The sequence below is a fragment of the Marmota marmota genome, unplaced genomic scaffold, assembly GCF_001458135.2.
Source record: "Marmota marmota marmota unplaced genomic scaffold, marMar, whole genome shotgun sequence".
NCBI lineage: Eukaryota > Metazoa > Chordata > Mammalia > Rodentia > Sciuridae > Marmota > Marmota marmota.
The window spans coordinates 14,504,812-14,526,733 of record NW_026000016.1 but is presented as its reverse complement, the minus strand read 5'-3'; the positions used below and the strand labels follow the sequence as shown (position 1 = coordinate 14,526,733).

Genomic DNA, 21,922 nt, shown 5'->3' with positions numbered 1-21,922 from the left:
GGGGAGCTGGCGCTGTGGTCAGCTGAGCCGCGCCGGGCGGGTCGCGAGGCCGAGCGTAAGCCCCCCAGCCCCGCCGCTCCGGTCCCCGCCCTTGGCCCGTCTCCCAGCCGGCGTCCACATCCGGGCCGGGAGCTCTCCTCCAGGGCCACGATGCCTAGGGGTCAGTGACATCGAGAGAAGCCGATCGCCGGCGGCCGGTGAGCTGTGATAGGGGGCGACAGGGACTGGGTGGGGGTGGCTCCTTCCTTGGCGAGTGCTTCTCGCCCGGGAAGCGGTTCCCCCCTCTCGGCTCACTGCGGCCCGAGCTTGCCGGCTGAGGATGACGAGGGTTGGGGCGGCCATGGGGCATACCTCCCGTGGGACAACTGCCTTGCGAGGGTTTTCAGGCCGGGATCATGACCTGCTGTGAAAGGGCGACCGGTGCGGCCACCCCAGAGGGTCCCTGAGCCCCGGAATGGTAAAAACACCGGCTTGGTTAGCTGCAGGTAATTTCCTCTGCAGGTCACCGAGGTGTTTTGAGGGTAATGTCCTCTTGTAGGAGGAAGTGGTTAAAGGTGCACTCTTGGAAGACATGAAAACACTATCAGTGAGGTGTTCCAGGAACAGGAAAGAGTAGTGACCCCTCTCCAAGGTGGTGGGCTTACTGGACAGGTCAGAGTCGTCAACGTAAACCGTTGTGTCTGGGAAGGTGTGTGATCTCTCTCTCTCTCTCTCTCTGAAATCTACATATATATGTAGATTTTACTTTATGTAGCTATACAGATAGATATACAGCAGAGGAGGAGAGAATGAATATTTGATGAGGCTGAGAACTTTAAAGGAATTGCTTTTACAGTCAGAAATGTGTAAGATGAGGCAATAAACAGGCTCAGAAGAAATGAAACCTAGCTTCTGGCCAGGCCTTGCCACCAAGAGTACTGTTTATGGAAATGTGTGCCACAGAGGTGTTTAAGGATGAAATGGACAACTAAAGCCTTACGGAAAGACTTAGAAAAATACAGAAGACAGTATCAGGATGCTCAGAGGCTTAAAAACTAACTAGCAGAGCAGCACTGTAACAAGGGCAGCCAGCCATCTGGCTCTTTTGACCTAGGGAAAGAAGAGGTGGGGAGCCAAGGCTGCCTCCCAGGACAGGCCTATTTGTATTGTACTAGAGAGGACCCAGAGCAGAAGCCAAGGCCAGGGACTGCCCTGGAATGGACAAGACAAGGGCAATTTGAGTGTGGTTTGTAGTGGACAAGGACTGATTTGAGTCTGAAGGGTGTGTGATCTGTTATTTCACTGAATCTGTTTTAGGAGTTCTTTATATATTGTGTACAACACTATAAAAGTAACACCGTCTTTGTTTTACAACAAAACTTTAACCTGTATATTATGATACAGAATCGAGATTTCCCTCTAAATAAACTTGAAAGGACTTGATCAGTGTATTACTTTCCTTCTGATTCTCAAGTAGTAGCACGTAGGTGTTCTCACCATGAAAAATACCCAGTGATCCTCAAACCTGCTTATCTGAATTTTATAGAGTTGGCCCATTTTTTAAAAATATTTATTTTTTAGGTGTAGATGGACACAACACAATGCCTTTATTTTTATGTGGTGCTAAGGATCGAACCCGGGTCCCGCCTCGCTCCACCGCTGAGCCACAATCCCAGCCCCTAGAATTAGCCTATTTAATAAGTTCTTTAGAATTTATGGTATGGTAAACAAAAGGCAAGGGGAAAAAATTAAAATCTTAAAAATAAAATCTATTTTAAAAGTTTTCATTGTTTCCACTTCAACATGTGTATTACAATGGAGCATGAGAATATATGTTATGAGATAATATTTTGATGCCTTTGCAGTGATATTAAAAAGCAATTTTGATTTTTAAAATAGGTTTTAAAGTTGATTTAAAAAATCTGGAAGCGAATGCCATAGAACTGTAGGAAAACATAATAATACCAGCATGTGGGGTTTGTCATTTATACAGCAGAAAACATTTTATAGGTGTTAGACTTAAAAATACTTCATTATGCTGTATTTTCATTTCATTTCAGCAAACATGTTTGGAAGCCTGCTGTATGCAGTCTTTAGTAAGAATAACATGGAGAGAAAATAGATGGGCATAAGATGACAACAGTGTGGGGAAAGAAGGCCAAGGAGGTTGAGACACAAATTGCTCTTGAGTGCTTAGGAGAAGAAAGAGTTCATTTGATACATCATATTTGAGATGGACCTTGAACTGTCCAGTGCAAGTTTCCCAGGGCAAAAAGGGAGTCAGAGATCTAAGGCAAATGACAAAAGAGAGACAAGGGTGCAGAGGCTAAGAACACAGAGAATTATGAGCCTTTCAGTGTACCTGAGTATGAGTAGTTTGGTGACAGATGACACCGGTAGATAGGTATGTTGAAAGGCCATATTTGTCTTGCCAGAACTCTGTCTTATAAGAATAGTTGTACTCAGGTAATGACCTCATGTTATAGAAGAGACAATGGGACTGAAATGGAAGGAGATAAAAGTCAGACCATTTAGGCAGCTATTAAAATCCATTCAATAAGGATATATTGAATCTTTCATTATATGTTTTACATAATGTCCTTAGGACTGGGGGTACAGCAGTAGACAAAATAGACCAAAACGAAACAAAAACAAACAAAAAATCCTGTTCTCAATGGTGGTCAGCATTTCCAAAGTCCAGACAAACTAAGAAGGGCCTGAGCTAAGCCTATGGGGATGAAGAGGAGATTGAGAAGCATTTAGTGGGTGGAAGAGACTACTATTTGAAAATCCATTAGACTTGACAGAAGAGGGAATTGGAAGTATCAAGCATCACTCCCAGGTTCCTATCTTGGCGACTAGATTAAAGCTGTTTCTGTTTTCTGTGTAATAGGAAGATACCACATCAAACTAGAATTTCTGGTATATAATAGTAAGACTTCTTTTACCTCACTGGTAGGATGCATAAATACTCTTTAAGTTCTTTTTCCAGTATGGTGATGGGTTTAGCTGATGCAATCTTGGAATCTTAGCACCTCTGTTAATACATACTGGAAGAACCAACTATACTGCCAAGAGCCAACTATTATCTCTGATCAAGAAACAAGTTTTCACTTTAAGACTAATTTATCCCAGCTCAGGAGACTGAGGCAGGAGGATTAGACAGTTGTTGGTTCAGAGCCAGCCTCAGCAATTTAGCAAAGCCCTAAGCAACTTAGTGAGACCCTGTCTCAAAATAAAATATAAAAAGGACTGGAGGTGTAGCTCAGTGGTTAAGCACCCCAGGGTTCAATCACTGGTACCAAAAACAAACAAACACAACAACAACAACAAATGTGATTTATCCACGTAGGGATTGAACCCATGAATACTTCAGTAGCAAATTTGAAGGCACAACTGCACCAGGGTAAGGGCCTAATCTTATTTTGTGTCTAATGTCTAGTGGGTAGAAGCCAGTGTAAAGTAAATTCTACTTAACACATTACAGTTTTCTGGCCATCAGCCATCCTGTAATAGAAGAGACAGTGCCCACAACTTGAATTATTGCTCATGTTTTCTGTCATTGAAGTATTCAAACCTGTTTTGTGAACGTGCACCATGTAAACTAGACAAGACATTCTTGCTTTGAATAAGAAGTTGGACTAGATTATTTCTAAGGCCAACTCAGGAATGAGATTTATTTCCATGTCTCCAAGGTCAAGTCATTTCTATAATTACTTGATCTCTGGAATTAAAAATACGAATGTATGATGTTAGGAATTCAGGTAGCAGATCTAAGAATAAAATCTAGATTTTTGCTTTTGACCTTCTACCTACCAGGTAGTTATCAGTCTTCCTTAATTGTGAAATATTGACAAATTCTGTGCTCAATCCTTCCATTATTAAATATCACTTTTTCTGAGAACTGACACACTTCAGATTGAGGTCATTTAGATTATTATGAGAAAATCTGTTATTAGAATTTTGGACTAAATGACATTGTTCCAATTTCTGTAATCCTTGAATATACGTGCAAAGATTTATAATATACCTCCGTGTTTGCCCACTTGAATGTTTCTCAAGGTGATGTTAAAACTTAATTGTAAGTTTTCCCTAACTGGCATTCTACCAATAGATATTTCATATGTGCACTCTACAGAGATCACTCATAATGATTCCTCCAGAACATTCTAAAACCATAAAGTGCCCTTGAGTCATCGAAAATTATTTTATATTAAATTACTGTTAGTAAAATTTTGATAGAATCTATATGCTATGGTTGCCATGCATGCTAACTTCTTATTTACTATGACATTTGAATTAAAAACTAATTTTTCCTAACAATATTGGATAAAAAGAGTTTCCCGTAACTAAGACAGGTATATGAATTGGTGAGAGGCATGCTCATGAGGGTGTGTCTGTATTGAAGGGTAAAGTAGGACTATAATCTTAGAAACCAAAGAATACCTTTCACAGGGTTGCTGAGCTGAGAGCAACAATGAAGCATATCATCTGCTATACCAGTCAGTGAGTTATCACAACAGGTCAGGTGACTTCCTAAGGCCACACATTTGGCTAGCGGTATAAGTGCTTTTCTACTGCCTCTTTTAGCACAACCCTGCTTTTTCCAATGTCCTTATAAAACCTGGACAATCTGAAAAAGCTGGAAGCACTGATATAACAACTAGAACTGTTTTTACCTTTATTATGGATTTATCTATAGACTTGGTAAAGGTGTCAAGGAAGGTCAAGGAGGAAAAACATCTGAATACTTTTCAAGGGAACATCCCTCTCCTTTCCCTTCCCCTCTTCCTTTCCCTTTCTATTCCTTTTCCCTTGGAAAGACAATTAAGGGAAAATTTGTTCATATGAAAAGACGAAACTGAGCACATCTCCAGATAAGTGTTTAGATATTTAAAAAAATATTTTGGGCTGCAGGTGTAGCTCAGTAGTATAGCACTTGCCTAGCATGCACAAGGCCTTGGAGTTGATCCCTAGTACTAAGAGAAAAAAAATGTGTGTGTGTGTGTGAGAGAGAGAGAGAGATATGAACCCTTGCAAACTATAATGTAATTGATGAATACCTAAGGAAATTTTATATTGGCTGATGAATTACACATTTAGGCCTATTACCTAGAACTTCATTATTCCTCTGCAAAATAGGTATGAAAACTGTTATCAGAAAACCCCATTAAAAAAAAAGGAAACCCTCATTTTAATGAAATGTTGGCACCAAGATCATTCTGTACAGAAAATTCATGAAAGTCATAGACATTAGCAGTTTATTTCTTTTTCTTTTCTTTTTTTTTTTTTCTTTTTTTGCTGGGGGAGAAGAGCAGTCTGCTTTAGCTCCTTAATGCTAAATGATGGAACATTTTACCATGATACCTTTTTTCTAGATCAATTTACTTGTGTAAGACATAAATGTAAGAGGTTCAGAATTGAGTAAAATGCTTTATCAGTGTTTTCCATTCATAAAGTAGCCATTCTCATGACTAGTTCATGAGTATGCATTCCTTTGTGCTGACTGCTTTACGTAGAAATCGCATGGCTTAGTGGCTCCGCAGGACCTGCTGTTTCTATTGGTGGTAGCATTGTCTCTGATTGCCTACAAGTTCTTCACAACCAAAAGCAGAGTGCCATCCTCTCATTTCCAAAGAACAGACAGAGGGCTGAAACCCTTGCCTCTTGTTATATGTTAGAAGGCAGTTCTCTTGCCTCTGTCTTGCAGTGACTGATTTCATGCACAATTCAAAGGGGCCACACAGGCTCTGTAATCATGAGGAGCTGATGGGTCTTAGAGCAATGCCTTTCTCCCATTAAAAATGGGCTTGCACACTTCTTCATCCTAGGGCCTTCTTTGGTGTCAGTGGCTTTTGTATAGCTTTATAACCCATCCACATCAGTTCTTGATGAAAAAAAAAGTGTGAAGATAAAAGATTTTTCACAGAGCATATAGCCAGTCATGGAATGATGTCCCTGTTTCTCTGGGTGGTACATAATAAAGAAATAGAGTTGGTATGTACTGTTATCTTGTATTTTTAAGTCCACATTGACCCATTTACAAAATAAAGTGTTATGTGTAGAAATATTTTCAGAATACAAAATAGCAAGATGACTTAAATTTTTTTGGTATATGCTTTGAAAAATATGATATTGAAGGCCATGTATTTAGTAGCACCTTTATTGTATGATTGGGTGGGTGTGGAAATCATCTTTTGATACTTGTTTGTGCCACTTCTTGTCCATGAACAAGCTGTATACCTCTGTGAACTCAGCTTCTTCATAGTAAAATAGCTACCCGGGTGACTTTTAATGAAGAATATAGGGCAATGACAGGTTTGGGTGGTGTTTTAGCACAAATTAAGCATTGAAAAAAATGTTAACTCTCCCCTTCCTTTTAACCAAAAATTTGAGAAGTAAATATATGGAAATTAACAGTTTTACTGAGGTATAATTCACATATCATACAATTCACTCAAAGTAAGGAGATTTGAACTTAAAGATTTGCATTGGAAAATTTATTTAATTATGCTTTGCACATGTCTACACATACCCTTCCTTCTCATTTTCCAGTCTTTCTTACTGTACCCCTTTGTACACTCATGTATACACACATGCATGTTTCTCTGAAACTGGGATATGCCTTTTTGTTTAAAACAGAAAAAGAATTTAAAAAGTTCAAAATGCAAGTGGAGAAAGTTGGCAACTTTGGAAATAAATATTAGTAATTATTAATGGATCTGTGAGACTCAAGGACACCCCTGGTGGAGGGGGGCATGGCTAGATTTTTAGGTTGTGGCTTTTCCATAGGAACTTCTGCCATGTCCCACCAACCTCTCAGCTGCCTGACTGAAAAGGGGGACAGTCCCATTGAGACCACAGGAAATGGACCCCCCATTCTGGCTCACCCCAGCCTGGATACATTCACCCCAGAGGAGCTGCTGCAGCAGATGAAGGAGCTCCTGGTTGAGAACCACCAGCTGAAAGGTGAGCAGCCACCCTACATGTGTTCTCCACTCACCTGGGGCCTTTATGAAACATAATTCCTTTGTAACAAACCTCCTCTTGAGCCCAGATGGCTTTTGGTAGAGTTAAAATGCTTTCTGTTTTTTACCTCTTGATAACGTAAGAATAAAACATATTCTGTCAGGGGACTGGTGATGTTGCTCAGAGCAGAATGCTTGCCTATCATGTGTAAGGCCCTGGGATGGATCCTCAGCACTGCAAAAAAAGAGAAAAAATATTCTCTCAGGGGAATAGAAATAGTGATATTTAGTCTATTAAGGAGGAAAAGAAAGGAAGGCTGCTTTGAATACAGACTTAGTCCTAAATATTACCTATTCATAGGAAACATTCTGATATGTCAAACTATGGCTTTTGGCAGAATGGGTGTTCTCATCACAGAGTGATAGGACCTTTCTTAGTCTCCTAGTTAGAAATGGGAATCTGGGCTATAGTGGAGGTATCCAAATCAATTTTTTTTTTCTTGATACTTTGAGGACTAGAAATGTTAGACCCACTAGTCCTGTCTGAAAGCAAAAACCACTCACCCGGATATAGTCTTTTCTCCTGCTGATCCTTGGGCCCAGGCCAAGGCTGGCCTGTTTAGATCCAGAGCCAAGTGGCGAAGTGGGCTGTGGGCCTATTTGGTCCATTCTCCTGGTGTGTGTGACTTCCTCATTCTGACCTCCATACAGAAGCCATGAAGCTAAATAATCAAGCTATGAAAGGGCGATTTGAGGAACTCTCAGCCTGGACAGAGAAACAGAAGGAAGAACGCCAGTTTTTTGAGATACAAAGCAAAGAAGCCAAAGAGCGCCTGATGGCCTTGAGTCATGAAAATGAAAAATTGAAGGAAGAACTTGGAAAACTAAAAGGGAAATCAGAAAGATCACTTGAGGTGAGAAGACTGATAAATTATGATGTTATTTCTTAGTATTTTCAATAGAATCTTACTTGTCTAGACTCCTAGGTGAAAACCTTTCATGATTCAGGCTGGACAAGTTTTAGTATAAAGTGTTTTGGTGAAAAAAAATTAATTGCAGTTTTTTTTAATATGTTCTTAGTTGTTGATGGACATTTATTTATTAATTTATATGTGATACTGATAATCAAACTCAGTGCCTCACACATGCTAGCTAGGTAAGCGCTCTACCACTGAGCCACAACCCCAGCCCTTGATTGCAGTCTTAAGCCTGTATAATCTCTGCTGGGGAAAAGAAATTTGTAAGGCTTTAATCATGTTGACTGTAGTCCAAAGAATACTGAGGCGATAAATCAGCGTTTCATATTCATTATAGCGATTCAGGTGGACCTCTGCTTTGAATCATCCAATTGTTGGCTTTTAGATTATGTCTCTGATAAAAATTACATTTAAAACATCTATTACTCAGTATTTTTACTTATTGACTTTGTCCTTTCTCTCAATCTAAAATGGAGATAATTCACTTTACATTTCCTTTTGAAAAATGACTTGTCAAATGCCACGTTGTGATGAGAGGCTGGCTATAGAGTTGCCATGGTTAAAGAGAAAGAGACATATCACCCAAGTAACCTGGGAAATGTATTCATACTAGAGAGTAGATGTCAAAGGTGTTAGTGAAAAACAAACCAGGACACATTGGAAGTCCCTGCCAATATACCAAGGGTCACTGGTTATTGTTCATTTGGGTGGACATCTGCTATTCATTTTCTTCCAACCTGGCACTTAACCCTTTGGAAAATGAAGTACTTGGTTGTATTAGGGAGGATGTATTCTAGCTATGAGTGATTTTTTTCTTGAGACTTTTTACCTTGAACTTTGTTGATCTCTATTTTCTTGAATGGGTAAGGAATAGAAAGAAAATTAAAAGTAATTGAAAAGGGGGATGAATAATCCAAAACATGAAAAGTTGATTACAAAAATACTACAGTTCATATCAATGATCTTACTCATCATCCTGCTCATGGAATGATGAATATTCTGCTTGAATAAATTTATATTTGTATTGTTGGTAAGATTTATCATGCCTGATCCGTCAACTTGTCTTACTATTCAAAGTGCATGAAGTTGTTTCTTTGTGGGGGGAATTTCTCATTAGCTAAATATTGTTGAGGTAAAATTCTCTGAAGAAATGATCACCTAAGATATATGAATGATTTTCTAATCTCAAGAAGAAAATATCTTAAATTATGTTGCTTCCTTGGATTTTGGAATGTGAGCTGACTATTGGCTTTAGCCAGCTGAGGCCTATTACCCTGAAGCCAAGATGGCAGCTTCCAGAAGCAGTTTATCTTTTTGAGCTATCTGCCTATGGGTTTTCCTAGAAAGCTCCAGAATTGGAAGAAGTTAAAATCAGAAACTGAAGCTTTGGATAGCTGTTTCAAGGCAGGTAATCAGAGGACACAAACTCCACATGAGGATGAATAGAGATCTCCCTTGGATGTCTACCTTCTGATCCTCAGGGTGAGGCCAGGCACCAGTGGTTCTGTCTGATTTCACTGAATTATGCATTAAAATTTTCTCCAAGGGAGTGTTTTCTACCTTAATTGTACAAATGGCTATGCAGGGTCAATAGATAGAATCCTTCTAGGATTCTAAGTTTGCATATTAACTTAGGCACATTTTCAGGACAGTGGGAGGAAAGATTGTACAAATACATGAAAAGACAAATTGTGTCACATGAAGGTCAGTGGTAAGGGCTCAAAGTGATGAAAGAGAGCAACAAAGAATGGAGTTGGAATAGAGATCAGAGCTAAACCATAGGAGCGCTAATCCAGGAAGCAAAGGAAAGGATTTCAGTAGTAAATGAAGGGAAATTTGAAGGATTATCTTATAAGGAGTTTCATGGAAAAATAATTGGATTTATTATTTCCTGAGTACAATTAAGGGAATTGTGAAAAAGAAAATTTAGACTAATAATCTGAGATTCTAATGTCAGTTTTTTATCCTTGATCCTCAAACACTTGTTTAAAACTCTATTTTCTCTCCTTATACCAAAGTGTATAAAAATGCTTTCTACAAAATGTCCTTAGAGAGGTCAAGAGGGCACACACAATGATTCCTAAAAAGAAATCGTTCCTGGTTCTAGGTGAGGTAGTACCTATCCTTTTCCTGTTTCATTCTTCACCTTTGTTTCTTTTGTGTGAGTCATTGCTGAGAGAGACTGCACAGCTTCTGACCTTTCCTTGGAACTTGCTTCTTGGGGTTCTTTTAGCTGCTTTCCTTTGAATGTGTGGTAGTTCCCAGCACGGCACTGCTCCAGCTGAAGGCAGAGCATCACCTGGGCAGCGGGAGGCCCGTCGGGTTACAAGTCAGTAACTGGTTTGTGGTCCAGCCACGTGTCTTTCTCATACTGCTAAAGTTCCACTCTGAACCTTTGGGCCTGTTCTTTGTTTCTTGGGAAATCTTTTAGAGAGGTTAAGAGAGGAAATTTTCAGACAATGCTGACTACAAGTTAGGGATCACTCATTTAAATTATTTGTTTAGAGATCATGTTGATAATACTTAATTAGGCTAACAATTTCTGAGAATTAAGATTTTTCTTTAAAGGCTGGTCTCAAATATTTGTTATTTTTCACTGTACTATTAAGATGCAGGGAATGCTGAAATTTTCTGGTGCTCTCAAGCATCTATACTCCTAATTTGGAAAGGGAACTAAATGAAGCATGTTGTCATGCACATAGAGCCATGGAGGTTTCTTAGGGAGAGAACCAACTATGTGTGGTGTCACATTTTCCTTTCTAACCTAAAAGAACTGAGGCCAGGAATTTCAGGGATTCTGTTAAAGGCCATATACCTCCAGTGATGGGCAGAGTATAGACAAGATCTGTTCTGCCTATTCCCAAGTGAAAATGCCACACCTGAAAAGGGTCTTTCTCCTGTGACGTTGACATATGCAGTCATTGCAACAGGGTGAACACAATGCATAGTAGGCACTAGTGGGATATTAGTTTTTATAGGCTAAAATTTATTTATTTATTTATTTATTTATTTATTTATTTTGCTTTTGGTACCAATCTCTGAATTTTAAATTTCCTATTTCTCCACAGATTTATTTTTACCAACTTTCAAACACCAACATAGAATATTGTACCCACCAGCTTACATATTGGGAGGATTTGGGTTTTGCTGTCACGGGACCAAGTAATATCCTTGGTGCTTTGGCTTCTAATTAGATATCATGAGTATAAGGAGAGCGGGGATAAGTGGACATTTCTAGGAAGGAAAAAAGGTAGGAGTTTGAGTTAGCACAGCTTTTTCTTCTTGTTTTCTAGAGTTTGGGCCTAAATCACCATTGCCAAAATCTGGTTGGTTCTTTTCATAATATCCATATTCCAATGTGCTATTGAAGACTTACTTTCTTGTCATGAAGTCATTTTAAATTTCTGTTATTTGAGTACAACACAAATAATGTAAAATGCTGGGCATTGTGTCATATGAATCCTAGCTACTCCGGAGACTGAGGCATGAAGATCTCAAGTTTGAGGGCAGCCTATGCAACTTATCTGTCTCAAAATAAAAAATAAAAAGGACTAGGGATGTAACGCAGTGGTAGAGAGTCACTGGGTTCAATACCCAGAAACGCACACACAGTAAAAATTTCCACCTTAAATGTTCTGTTAAAATACATGTCAAGTAAAAGCTGGGTTTTCTATTTAAACCAGGGGACAAAGATATTGAAAACAGCCTTGTCCATGAGTGTGAGGACAATCAAATTTGATGGGTAGGCCTTTGGTTTGATTTCCTTATGTGCTATTCTCCTTGTCATTTCCAGGACCCCACTGGTGACTCTAGGGTTCCCAAGGTGGTAGCAGAGCAGGAAGTGGAACAGCTGAAGACCCAAGTGGCACGCCTTCAGGCTGAAAAGGCAGACCTGCTGGGCATCGTGTCTGAATTACAGCTCAAGCTGACTGCCAGCGGCTCCTCAGAAGACTCCTTTGTTGAAATCAAAATGGCTGTAAGAGTTTTGTTTTTGGTCTTGTTTTAAGCAAACTATAAAGCCTCATCTAGACAGAGGAAACAATTACCACAATTTTTTGCCAACGATGGAAGTGAAATAATGAGGAAATTTCAGTGTAGCAATGATAAATTGGCTCCCATTTTTTTTAAGTACAATGCTTGCAAGGGTTTCCTAGCTAAAATGAAAAATATAAATTACCTTTTATGACAAAAGATATAAACATTTTTCCCAACTTGTCCTGGCAAATTGGATGTTTTGTGACTGACCTAAAAACAACTCAAAAACAAAAAACATGTATGAACTTTCTGGTCATTTTTTAAATCAGGTCTCAAAGCTGTAAGACCATTTCACTTAGATGAGCAGAATTGTGATCAAATGTAGTAACAAATGGTTTTTAAATACTTTTTAGTTGTGGGTTTCTCTTTTCAAAATCTTATGAGGAACCATGGAAATTAAAAATGAGAAGAGAGGGAAGAGCTGTTCTGGTGGTAGATTTGTGGCCAAAATCTTGGTCATTGTCCACAAAGCCAATCCAATAACAAGGACAGGATTTTGAGAAAAAGGAAAAAAGAAGATTTATTGCTTTGCTAGCAAAAGAGAAACACAGGGGACTCCTGTCCCAACGGCCATGACTCTGCCCATCAGCAAGAACAGGGGGCTTTTAAAGAGGTGACTCAAAGGCTATATTCTGTGTGTTCTCTGGAGTTGTAATTCACTTGTTCATTTGGGAGATAAGACCTTTCTGAGAACTTCTGGTACCATCCCCAAAGTCTGGATTACTTCATTCCTATGGTGAGTGTGTACTCTGCCTAGGATGGGGAAGAAAGGTAATCCTGTTTCCCCTGAGATTAGGGAGGAGCCAGGAGAGAGGAGGAGAAAGAAACATGTCCATTTAAAAAAATAAGTTGCAGTGGCAGAGCAGTAAGAATTATACTCAAAGCATAAAGTGGACCACTGTTACAGGTTGAGGGGTATATGAGAACTGAGTTTGAATCCAGTGCTGTCAAAGTCAAATTCCTGTCAACCCAAAATGAAGTGAGCTAAGCAAGGTGGTGTATATTGATCCCTAAACTCTTGTGAAGTGTCTGTTACGACTGTTTCTGGATATACACATAGTCCTGTTAAAGAGCAGAATGGGTATGTAGATCATGTAGGGGCCTCTCCTTCAATGACACTACAAAAGATTGGACAGTGAAGGAGAAAAACACACAAGGATAAAATCCTCTGTAATATAGGAGGGTCATTTGAGCTTTGTCAAAGTGCAGATCTGATATAGGAAAAGAGATAAATTGTGCCCTGAAAAAGGAAATGGACTTTATAGATCAGTCAGGGGTAGTGGGGATCAACTTGAAAAACACCTGAACTGTTAGGTATTCTGGAATATTACTGTGGGTCTTCCTTATTCACTTACCACACTAAAGATTAACAGAGTTGGAAAATGGCTCTTAGTGACCTTACTATCTATGCCAAAATCAGGAGAAATTTAGGTTTGAAAAGGCTCCTTTATCAGAGTGTCCCTCCTGGAAGATTACTGAAGCAGAAATTTGATCAAAGAGCTTTAACCTTCTGCAAATAACTGATAAAATTCAGGAAGCCCAAAGAGTATATCGGACTTCTCCAAATTAGGCTTGTTCTCTTACAGTTAACATCATCTTCTGCCTCACAGATAAGTGACAGTTGTGCTTGTCTCACTGCTGTGAACTTGAAAATACTGCACAAGATTTAGAAAGTGTAGCTCAGGAGGCTGAGGCAGGAGGATTGCAGGTTTGAAACCAGCCTCAGCAACTTAGTGAGGCTATAAGCAACTTCATGAGAACTTGTCTCAAAATAGAAAAATTAAAAGGGCTTGGATGTGGCTCAGTGTGGTATCAAAAAAAAAAAAAAGATTTAGGAAGTATATCTACAATATCTGTTATAATTTTTGAAGATTTCCCTATTAGTTTATTTGAATATAACTGCCTTGCAAATACTGCTTTAGTCTTACTTAACATCCCTAAATGGCCTATGGTGCATGCAAATTTCTAACAAGACCTAATTTGGCAAAAAAAAAAAAAAAAAAAAAGATGGTAAGCCTCATCCAAAGAAAATTGCCTCTTTGTCAACTTTGATTCACAGAGTTCTAGTATTTTACATTTTAAAGGGCTGCACAAGAAAGATAGGTGGGATTGTTAGCTGTGTGGTCTTAACCTAGGGAAAAAGGGAACTGCCAAGAAGATAGGAGATAAGCTTATGTTTATGGAGTCTGGGTGAGTGTGTTCAATGAGAAGAGTCTGACCTTTATGCCTTGGCCTAGATATTCATAATCCTGACAGAGTGTGCAGGCTGAGGGAAGAGTAAATTTCCATTCCACTTGAGTGACCTAATTTAATCATTTCACATTCAAATGTTGCGTAGTTTCCTGGGTTGTATCATCAAAATTCTTGATCTTTTCCCTTTTTCTTTTCTTTTGACAAACAATTTGTCTTGTAGATATATTGTGTTAAATCCCTTTCATTTCTGCTTTTACAGGAAGGAGAAGCAGATGGAACGTTAAAAGAAATCAAGAATAGTCTTGAGCCTACAAGAACAGACTCCATTGACATGTATGTGATGAAAGACTAGAACTGTCAGGCAGAAAGATGGGGCAGTCTTGTCCCTTTGAGTCTGTCACTGGAGGTCAAACATGATGGGCTGGAGAAGTAACTTTTTATTGATTTATAGTAGGACCTTTCATTAATATTCAGTTTGAATGCTATTTAATGTTGTAGCCCAAACTGGCGGAGAATAAAAACAATGTTTGGTGCCTTTTTTAGGCTGACTAATGCAGACTACTCTGTTGTAGGTGTTTCATCTCCATCAGGTAAGAAGTGAAAAGAGTCCTGCCCTCCATCAAAAGAAGATATTGCTTCCCAAAGACCCATGTTTGCTAATTTGTTTACCAGTGCTATGTGACTTGGACCAGGCTGCCCAGCTTCCATAAATGAGATGTATCACTTTCATCTCCCTGTTCATCCCTAGTTATAAGCCAGAGTGACCAGTGCTGGTGATCCTCTCTAACGATTATTGTTAGTGCTAGCAATCATTGTAGGAGTTTCTTGAAAGTGCCCAGGTGTCTTATCTGTGGAGTCTCAAGTTTACCTGAACCAAGTAGATACTGGGAAACAGACATCTTAAATAATGAAAGGGCAACAGGTTCTTGCTAAATTGAGGATGGCCTCAAACTTGCAATCCTCCTCAGCTTTCCAGGTAGCTGGGATTACAGCCACTGTGTCTAGCACTGCGTAGATTGTTTTTGTTGTTGTTGTTGTTGTTGTTGTACTGGGAATTGAACCAAAGGTCTCACACATGCTAGGCAAGTACTGTACTACTGAGCTACATCCCCAGATTTCCTCATAGACTTTTAAAGCCTTTTTTTCTATAACTTGATGAATGTACATAGATAATGACTTATAAAAGGTGAAAAAAATCCAATCATGTTTCCAAGCTTTTGTATCAGAGAGAAAATATTAGACAATATTCTTTCATCAAACATGGCTGTTGGCATAAGTGAATATTATTCTCTTTTTAGGTTAAAAATTCTTAAAACTTTTCCCCAAGTTGCTATTTTTAATATCAGAAGACTTTCCTGGAAGTATAAGGAAGGAAGAAAATTGTTTGACAATTTCAAGCCACTTCCTCCTCATTCATACCACATGCAAAGATCAGTTCTTCTTTTAAGCCACCGTGCTATTTAAAAAAAAATAACAACAACTCTATGTTATTTATGATAATCAGAAGGAGTTTGAGATTGATTTCTAGATTTAGAGTTTGAGCTTTGGAGTCCTAGTAATGGAATTCAATTTCTTTATTAGATTTGTGAGCTCCAGTAGTTTACTGAAATAGTGCCTGCCATAGGCATCATCATAGTCCCTGAATGTTTTTAGAGTGGTAGCCAAGGTTTTGTTTGTCATTAAAATGTCTCTATTCAATCATATTTTGAAGTCAAGAAAAATATTTGACAACATTGGCTATATTTGTCTTTGATTACTTGAAACAAAAAGAAAAAAAATGTTTTCTTGACTTGTAAAATTGACTTTCTCAAGTTGGAGAAAGGCCAGTGTAGTTTGTTTGGCTGGGTCCTCTTTGAGACTAGATCTCTGGAAAGCGAGTTTTGGGGTCTTACTTACACAGTGACCATTCAGAAACAGCAAGTTATACTTTAAGGCTATCTTCTCTGGAGTCTCACTGTCAGTCTCTACACCTTCCCCAGAAAGTAAGGAGGAGCATAGCAATATGGGTCTTGGGACCATGCATCTGTCAGTAGATGAGAATTAATTGGAGAATGTTCTGGAAAACAATTTGTTTAAGCTGGTCTTAGTTATATTGGGCTACTCTAAGTGTTGGTTTTCATTTTTTGATTTAAAAAAACCTTTTAACCTTTATACTGAATGTGGTGGTGGTATCAATATAGGAGCAAATCTGCCAAAGATGCCAAGAATTATTTGGAATTTGAAGAATTAACTGTGAGCCAGCTCCTACTTTGCCTAAGGGAAGGAAACCAGAAGGTGGAGAGACTTGAAATTGCTCTCAAAGAAGCCAAAGAAAGGTATGAGATAGCTTGACCTGAAATGTGTATACACTGTTTTTTAATAACTTTATTAAAATATAACTAAAATACCACACAGTTCTTCCATTTAAAATTTACATTTCAATATTTTCACAATATTGTGCAATATTCTGTATTAGGGTTGTGCAATCATTGCCACAATATAATTTTAGAATATTTTTTCCCTCATACCATACAAGAAATCCAAATCCCATTAGTGTGTCTATACTACCCATGCCTCCCAGTAATCTTCTTTCTGTCTCTATACATTTGCCAATTCTGGGCATTTCATATAAATGGAATCACAAAATATGTGATCTTTTATGACTCTTATGACTGGCTTCTTTGACTTATCATAGTGATTTTTTTTTTCTAGTACTGGGGGTTGATTCAGAGCCTCACATGTCTCACATATGCTACTAGTGCACTATATCCCAGCCTCCAATTATTATTTATTTGTTTGTTTATTTTTGGAGAAAGAGTCTTGCTAAATTGCCCAGACAGGATGATCCTCCTGCCTTGGCTCCTGAGTAGCTGGGATTACAGGTGTGCAATATCATGCCCAGTTAGCATAGTATTTTTAAGGTTCATATATATACAATGTACCATATATCAGTATTTAATTCCTTATTGTTGCTTGTTTTACTTAGCTTTTTCACCACTGTGAATAAAAGACCTGACAAGAACAATTTTAGAAGAGGAAAAGTTTATTTAGGGGTTCATGGTTTCAGAGGTCTCAGTCTACAGAAGGCCAGCTCCATTCCTTGGGGCTCCAGATGAGGCATGGTGTAAGAGTATGGTGGAGATGAGGTTCATATGATGATCAGGAACCAGGGAGGGAGACTGCACTTGTCAGATACAAAATATATACCCCAAAGCAACACCTCAATGCCCACCTCCTCCAGCTATACCCTACCCACCTTCAGTTACCATTCAGTTGATCCCCCATCAGGGGATTAATTCTCTGATTGGGTTAAGGCCCTCATAACCCAATCATTTCTCCTCTTAACCTTCTTGCATTGTCTCACACATGAGCTTTTGGGGGATACCTCACATCCAAACCATAACACTGCTGAATAATATTCTACATTGGATATGTGACATTTTCCCATTTATCACTTGATGAACATTTGTTGATTGTGAATGCTTCTATGAACATATAGATATATAAGTGTTTGCTTGGACATGTTTTTAATTCTCTGTGGTGTATACCTAGAGAATGGAATTACTAGTCTGTTTAATATTTGAGGAACTACCAAATCATTTTCCAAAGAGGCTGTACCATTGTGTATTACCACTGGCAGTATATGTGTATTCCACTTTCTTCACATCCATATCAACACTTGTCTACCATTTTTATTTTAGCCATCTTAGTAGATGTGAATTGGCATCTCATTGTAGTTTTGATTTCTAATTCCGTAGTGAGAATCTTTTCATGTTTAATTTTCTTAGGAGAAATAGCTATTCAAATAGACTAGTTATTTATTAAAAGTATGATTTGCAAATATTTTCTCTCATTCTGTAGGTTGTTTTTATCCTTCCCTTTCCCTTTCCATTTTTTTTTTCCTTCATGTTACTGAGCTACTGAGGATTGAACTCAGCTCATGCTAGGCAAATATTCTACCACTATAGCACATTCTCAACCCTTCACTTTCTTGATGATATTATTTGCAGTGCAAGAAAAAAAAATTATATTGATGTGATTTCTCTCTTTTAATTTTGTCATCTATTCTTTTAGTACGGTATCTCAGAAATCATTGTCTAACCCAGTATCACAAAGCTTTACTCTGTGTTCTGAAGATTTTTATTGTTTTAACTTTACATTTAAGTCTGTGGTCCATTCTGAGTTCATTATTATGTATGGAGTGATTAGAAGGCTAATTTCATTATGCTCTTGGTTCTGTTTCGTTGATCTATATATTTGTCCTGTCCTTATGCAGGCATAGAGTCTTGATTTTTTTTAGGGTTTACATTGCATCTATATATCAGTTTGGGCTGTATTATCATTTAACAATATCCTGACTTATGAGCATGGGATGCTTTTCCATTTATTTGTATCTTCTTTAATGTCTTCCAATAATGTTTTGTATTTTTTTTATTTTTTATTTTTTTTAAATTTTTTTTTTAGAGAGAGAAAGAGAGAGAGAGAGAGAGAATTTTTTAATATTTATTTTTTAGTTTTCGGTGGACACAACATCTTTGTTTGTATGTGGTGCTGAGGATCGAACCCGGGCCACACGCATGCCAGGCGAGCGCGCTACCGCTTGAGCCACATCCCCAGCCCAATGTTTTGTATTTTTAATAGTTCAGGGATTTTTGGTTTGGGGTTTTGTTTGTTTTGGGGAAGTTGTTTGTTTTTGCAGTGCTGGTGATTGAATCTAGGGCCTTGCACATGCTAGGCAAGTCCTGTTTTGTACTTTTCAACACATCCTGCCTTTTTTTTTTTTTTTTTGCAAAATTTATTCCCAAATATTTTAGTCTTTTTGATGTTATTGTAAATGGAATAGTTTTCTTATTTTTTGGCTTTCTCATTGGCATTACATAGAAATACAACCAAACAATTTTTGTATGTGGATATTATGTCCAATAGCCTTACTAAAGTCATTTATTAAGTGCTAATTTTTTAGTGGAATCCTCAGGATTTTTTTTTTATTACAGAATCAGACTGTATCATTAGCATATAGAGATAGTTTTGCTTCTTCCTTTCTAATCTGAATGCCTTTTATTTCTTTTTCTGCCTGACTGCCCTGGCTAGAACTTGTAATGTGGTATTAACTAGAAATGTAGCATCCTTGTCTTGTTCCTAACCTTCAGGGAAAAACTTTCAGTGTGTGTGTGTGTGTGTGTGTGTGTGTGTTGGTAGAAGAGAGTGGTACTGGGGATTGAACCCAGGGCCTGTTGCATGCTCAGCAAGTACTCAACTCCAAGCTTTCAATCTTCTACCATTAAATATAATGTTAGCTGTGGGTATTTCATAGATGCCTTTATCAGGTTGAGAAGTTCCTTTCTATTTCTAGTTTGTTGTAATTTTTATCATGAAAGGGGTTTGGATTTTTTCAAATGCTTTTTATGTGTATATGGAGTTGATCATATGGTTTTAGAAAAACCTTTATTAATATAGTATATCATATTAATTGATTTTCAGGTTAGACCAACTTTGTATTACCAGTTTGTCATGATATATAATCCTTTTTATATGTTCCTGGGTTCAGTTTGCTAGTATATTGTTGAGGACTTAAATATATAAGGGATAATAATTCATAGTTTTCTTGAGATATCTTTGTCTAGTTTTGGTCTCGGTTAATATTGACTTCATAGAATGAATTGAGAAATGGTACCTCCTCCTCTGGATACATACACTTTAAAAAATATCCAATGAATCTTTTTATATGGAAATAGCTATAACATAATGCTGTTGTAAACAAAATCATTTAGACTGGTTTCAGGGGTACATTTATGTGTCTTATGCATTTTTAAGTCAGTAATTTCTGTTTATAAATCTACTTTTTAGAATACAAAGTATATAGTATAAGATACAGGGGAGGTTATAAATAGTTTTAGGGTTCTTGTGACTGGAACATTTAATCATAATATACTATGGCATAATTAATTCTCTCAGACATTATCCGTTGCTTTTTTGTTTTGTTTTGTCTTTGTGGTACTGGGGATTGAACCCAGCGGTACTTTACCACTGGGCTCCATCCCCAGCCCTTTTTTAATTTTTTAATTTTGAGACAGGGTCTGGCTAAGTTGCCCTGTCTGGCCTCGAACTTTTGATCCCCCTTTCTCAGCCTCCTGAGTCTCTGGGATTATAGGAATACATCACCATGTCTGGCTTAATCTTATACTGCAGCACTTTAATACTTTCCAGAGCTGGGGATGTAGCTCAGTGGTAGAGCAGTTGCCTAGTATGTTGAGAGGCCCTAGGTTCAATCCTCTCTTAGGAAAAAAGAAAGTATTTTGCAGTTGAAACAGTTTAGAATTTTAACTATAAGGAGATCTCTTCTTAAATGTTAAATATAAGGTTTTTTTTTTCCAGAATGAAAAAAAAAATAACCTGAAAGACATGTCAGTATTTGTCCAGTGTCTTATTTGGTGATCAACTCTTTTCAAAGGTGAAAAGGGCATGGAGGCATCTAAGTTTTTACCCCACACACTACTATTCAGAAAAGTTCAGAGTTAATGTCTAGGAACCTACTACCTCCATTGTCTTCTAATGAGGAAATATAATCATCCTTTCTTTTCAGTAAATTCAAAAACATAGTAAGTAGTACAAATAAAAGCATTCTTTTTATTATTATAGTTGAGTTTTAAAAGAAGATGTTCTGTGAATGAGAACTTTAACAGCAATGGGTAGTCAGTATATTTGTATTTTAAAGGCATATTTTATTTTTCAAGTTCTATATACTATTCCAAAAAGTCAAGTTTAACACAATTCATCCTTAAACCAATATGATTGGCCTTATTAGTAGAAGTATAAACTTAGGAACTTGCTAGTTATAAATAATGATCTTTCATACGAAATTATATTACCTGCTTTCGAAAAAGTCATAGCTTTCTACCAGATGCCTAGAGGTATTTATTTCTTCAGATTGTAGGTAATGAGTCAGGCCTGCCTTTGAGATGAAGTCCTCATGCCTCACATGAGCACCCTGTAAAGATCTCTTTCTCAATAACTCTCAATTTCTGATTTGTAACCAGCTTTCTCTCAATATTTAACAACTAACAAGTCAGTAACTAGCTGCTGAGAATAATGTTCTCTATGTGGGCATAGGAGGATTTCCTCCTAGATAAGGTAGGTCTGAAACTAAGGAACAAAATCACTGACACATGAACAACCTGGCTTGATTTTCACACACTATACACAGATATGATAAAAACACATGTGCAATATATAACATGTCTTTTTCTGAAATAAGTCAGTTTTCAAGCATTTTCATTAATCATAGGAAACAGTTGTTCTAAATGTATATATAAAAGTTACTCTGAAAAATTTTTAGGTGATTTATGGGGAAAGTGAATAGTAGATTTGTCTACAGTTTTGCCAGGATTAGTATTTCATGTAATATGTGTGTTTCTAAACATACTCTGATAGCCAGTAAGGAGCAGGAAATTCTATAAGAAATGTAGCCCTGGAAAATTAAGAGGTGGCAATGAAAAGTCAGCTCAAGGTAAAAAAATTAAGAAAGTTGGGGCTGGGGTTATGGCACAGTGGTAGAGCGCTTGCCTAGCACATGTGAGGCACTGGGTTTGATCCTCAACACTACATAAAAATAAATAAATAAAATAAAAGTTAAAAAATGCTTTAAAAAAATTAAGAGGGGCTGGGGTTGTGTGTGGCTTAGTGGTAGAGTACTCGCCTAGCACATGGGAGGTGCTGAGTTCAATCCTCAGCACCACATAAAAATAAATAAATAAAGGTATTGTGTCCAACCACTACAACTAAAATATATAT

General features: G+C 37.8%; 1 protein-coding gene across 8 annotated transcripts in view; it reads left to right on the top strand.

Annotated features, from left to right (window-relative positions):
- The first annotated feature begins 6 nt into the window (after positions 1-6).
- The window catches only part of Optn (optineurin), a 39,084-nt gene continuing 17,168 nt past the window's right edge, over positions 7-21,922 (top strand). For 3 of the 8 annotated variants that reach the window (XM_048809201.1, XM_015483528.1, XM_048809203.1), the window contains exons 1-6: positions 7-197; positions 6,772-6,948; positions 7,659-7,861; positions 11,718-11,900; positions 14,412-14,485; positions 16,333-16,467. In XM_048809201.1, the coding sequence (XP_048665158.1) occupies positions 6,783-6,948; positions 7,659-7,861; positions 11,718-11,900; positions 14,412-14,485; positions 16,333-16,467 (761 nt within the window). In that variant the 5' untranslated portion in view covers positions 7-197; positions 6,772-6,782. The remainder of the gene's footprint in view (positions 198-6,771; positions 6,949-7,658; positions 7,862-11,717; positions 11,901-14,411; positions 14,486-16,332; positions 16,468-21,922) is intronic. The other 5 variants (XM_048809199.1, XM_048809202.1, XM_048809204.1 and 2 more) reach the window with 5 other exon arrangements.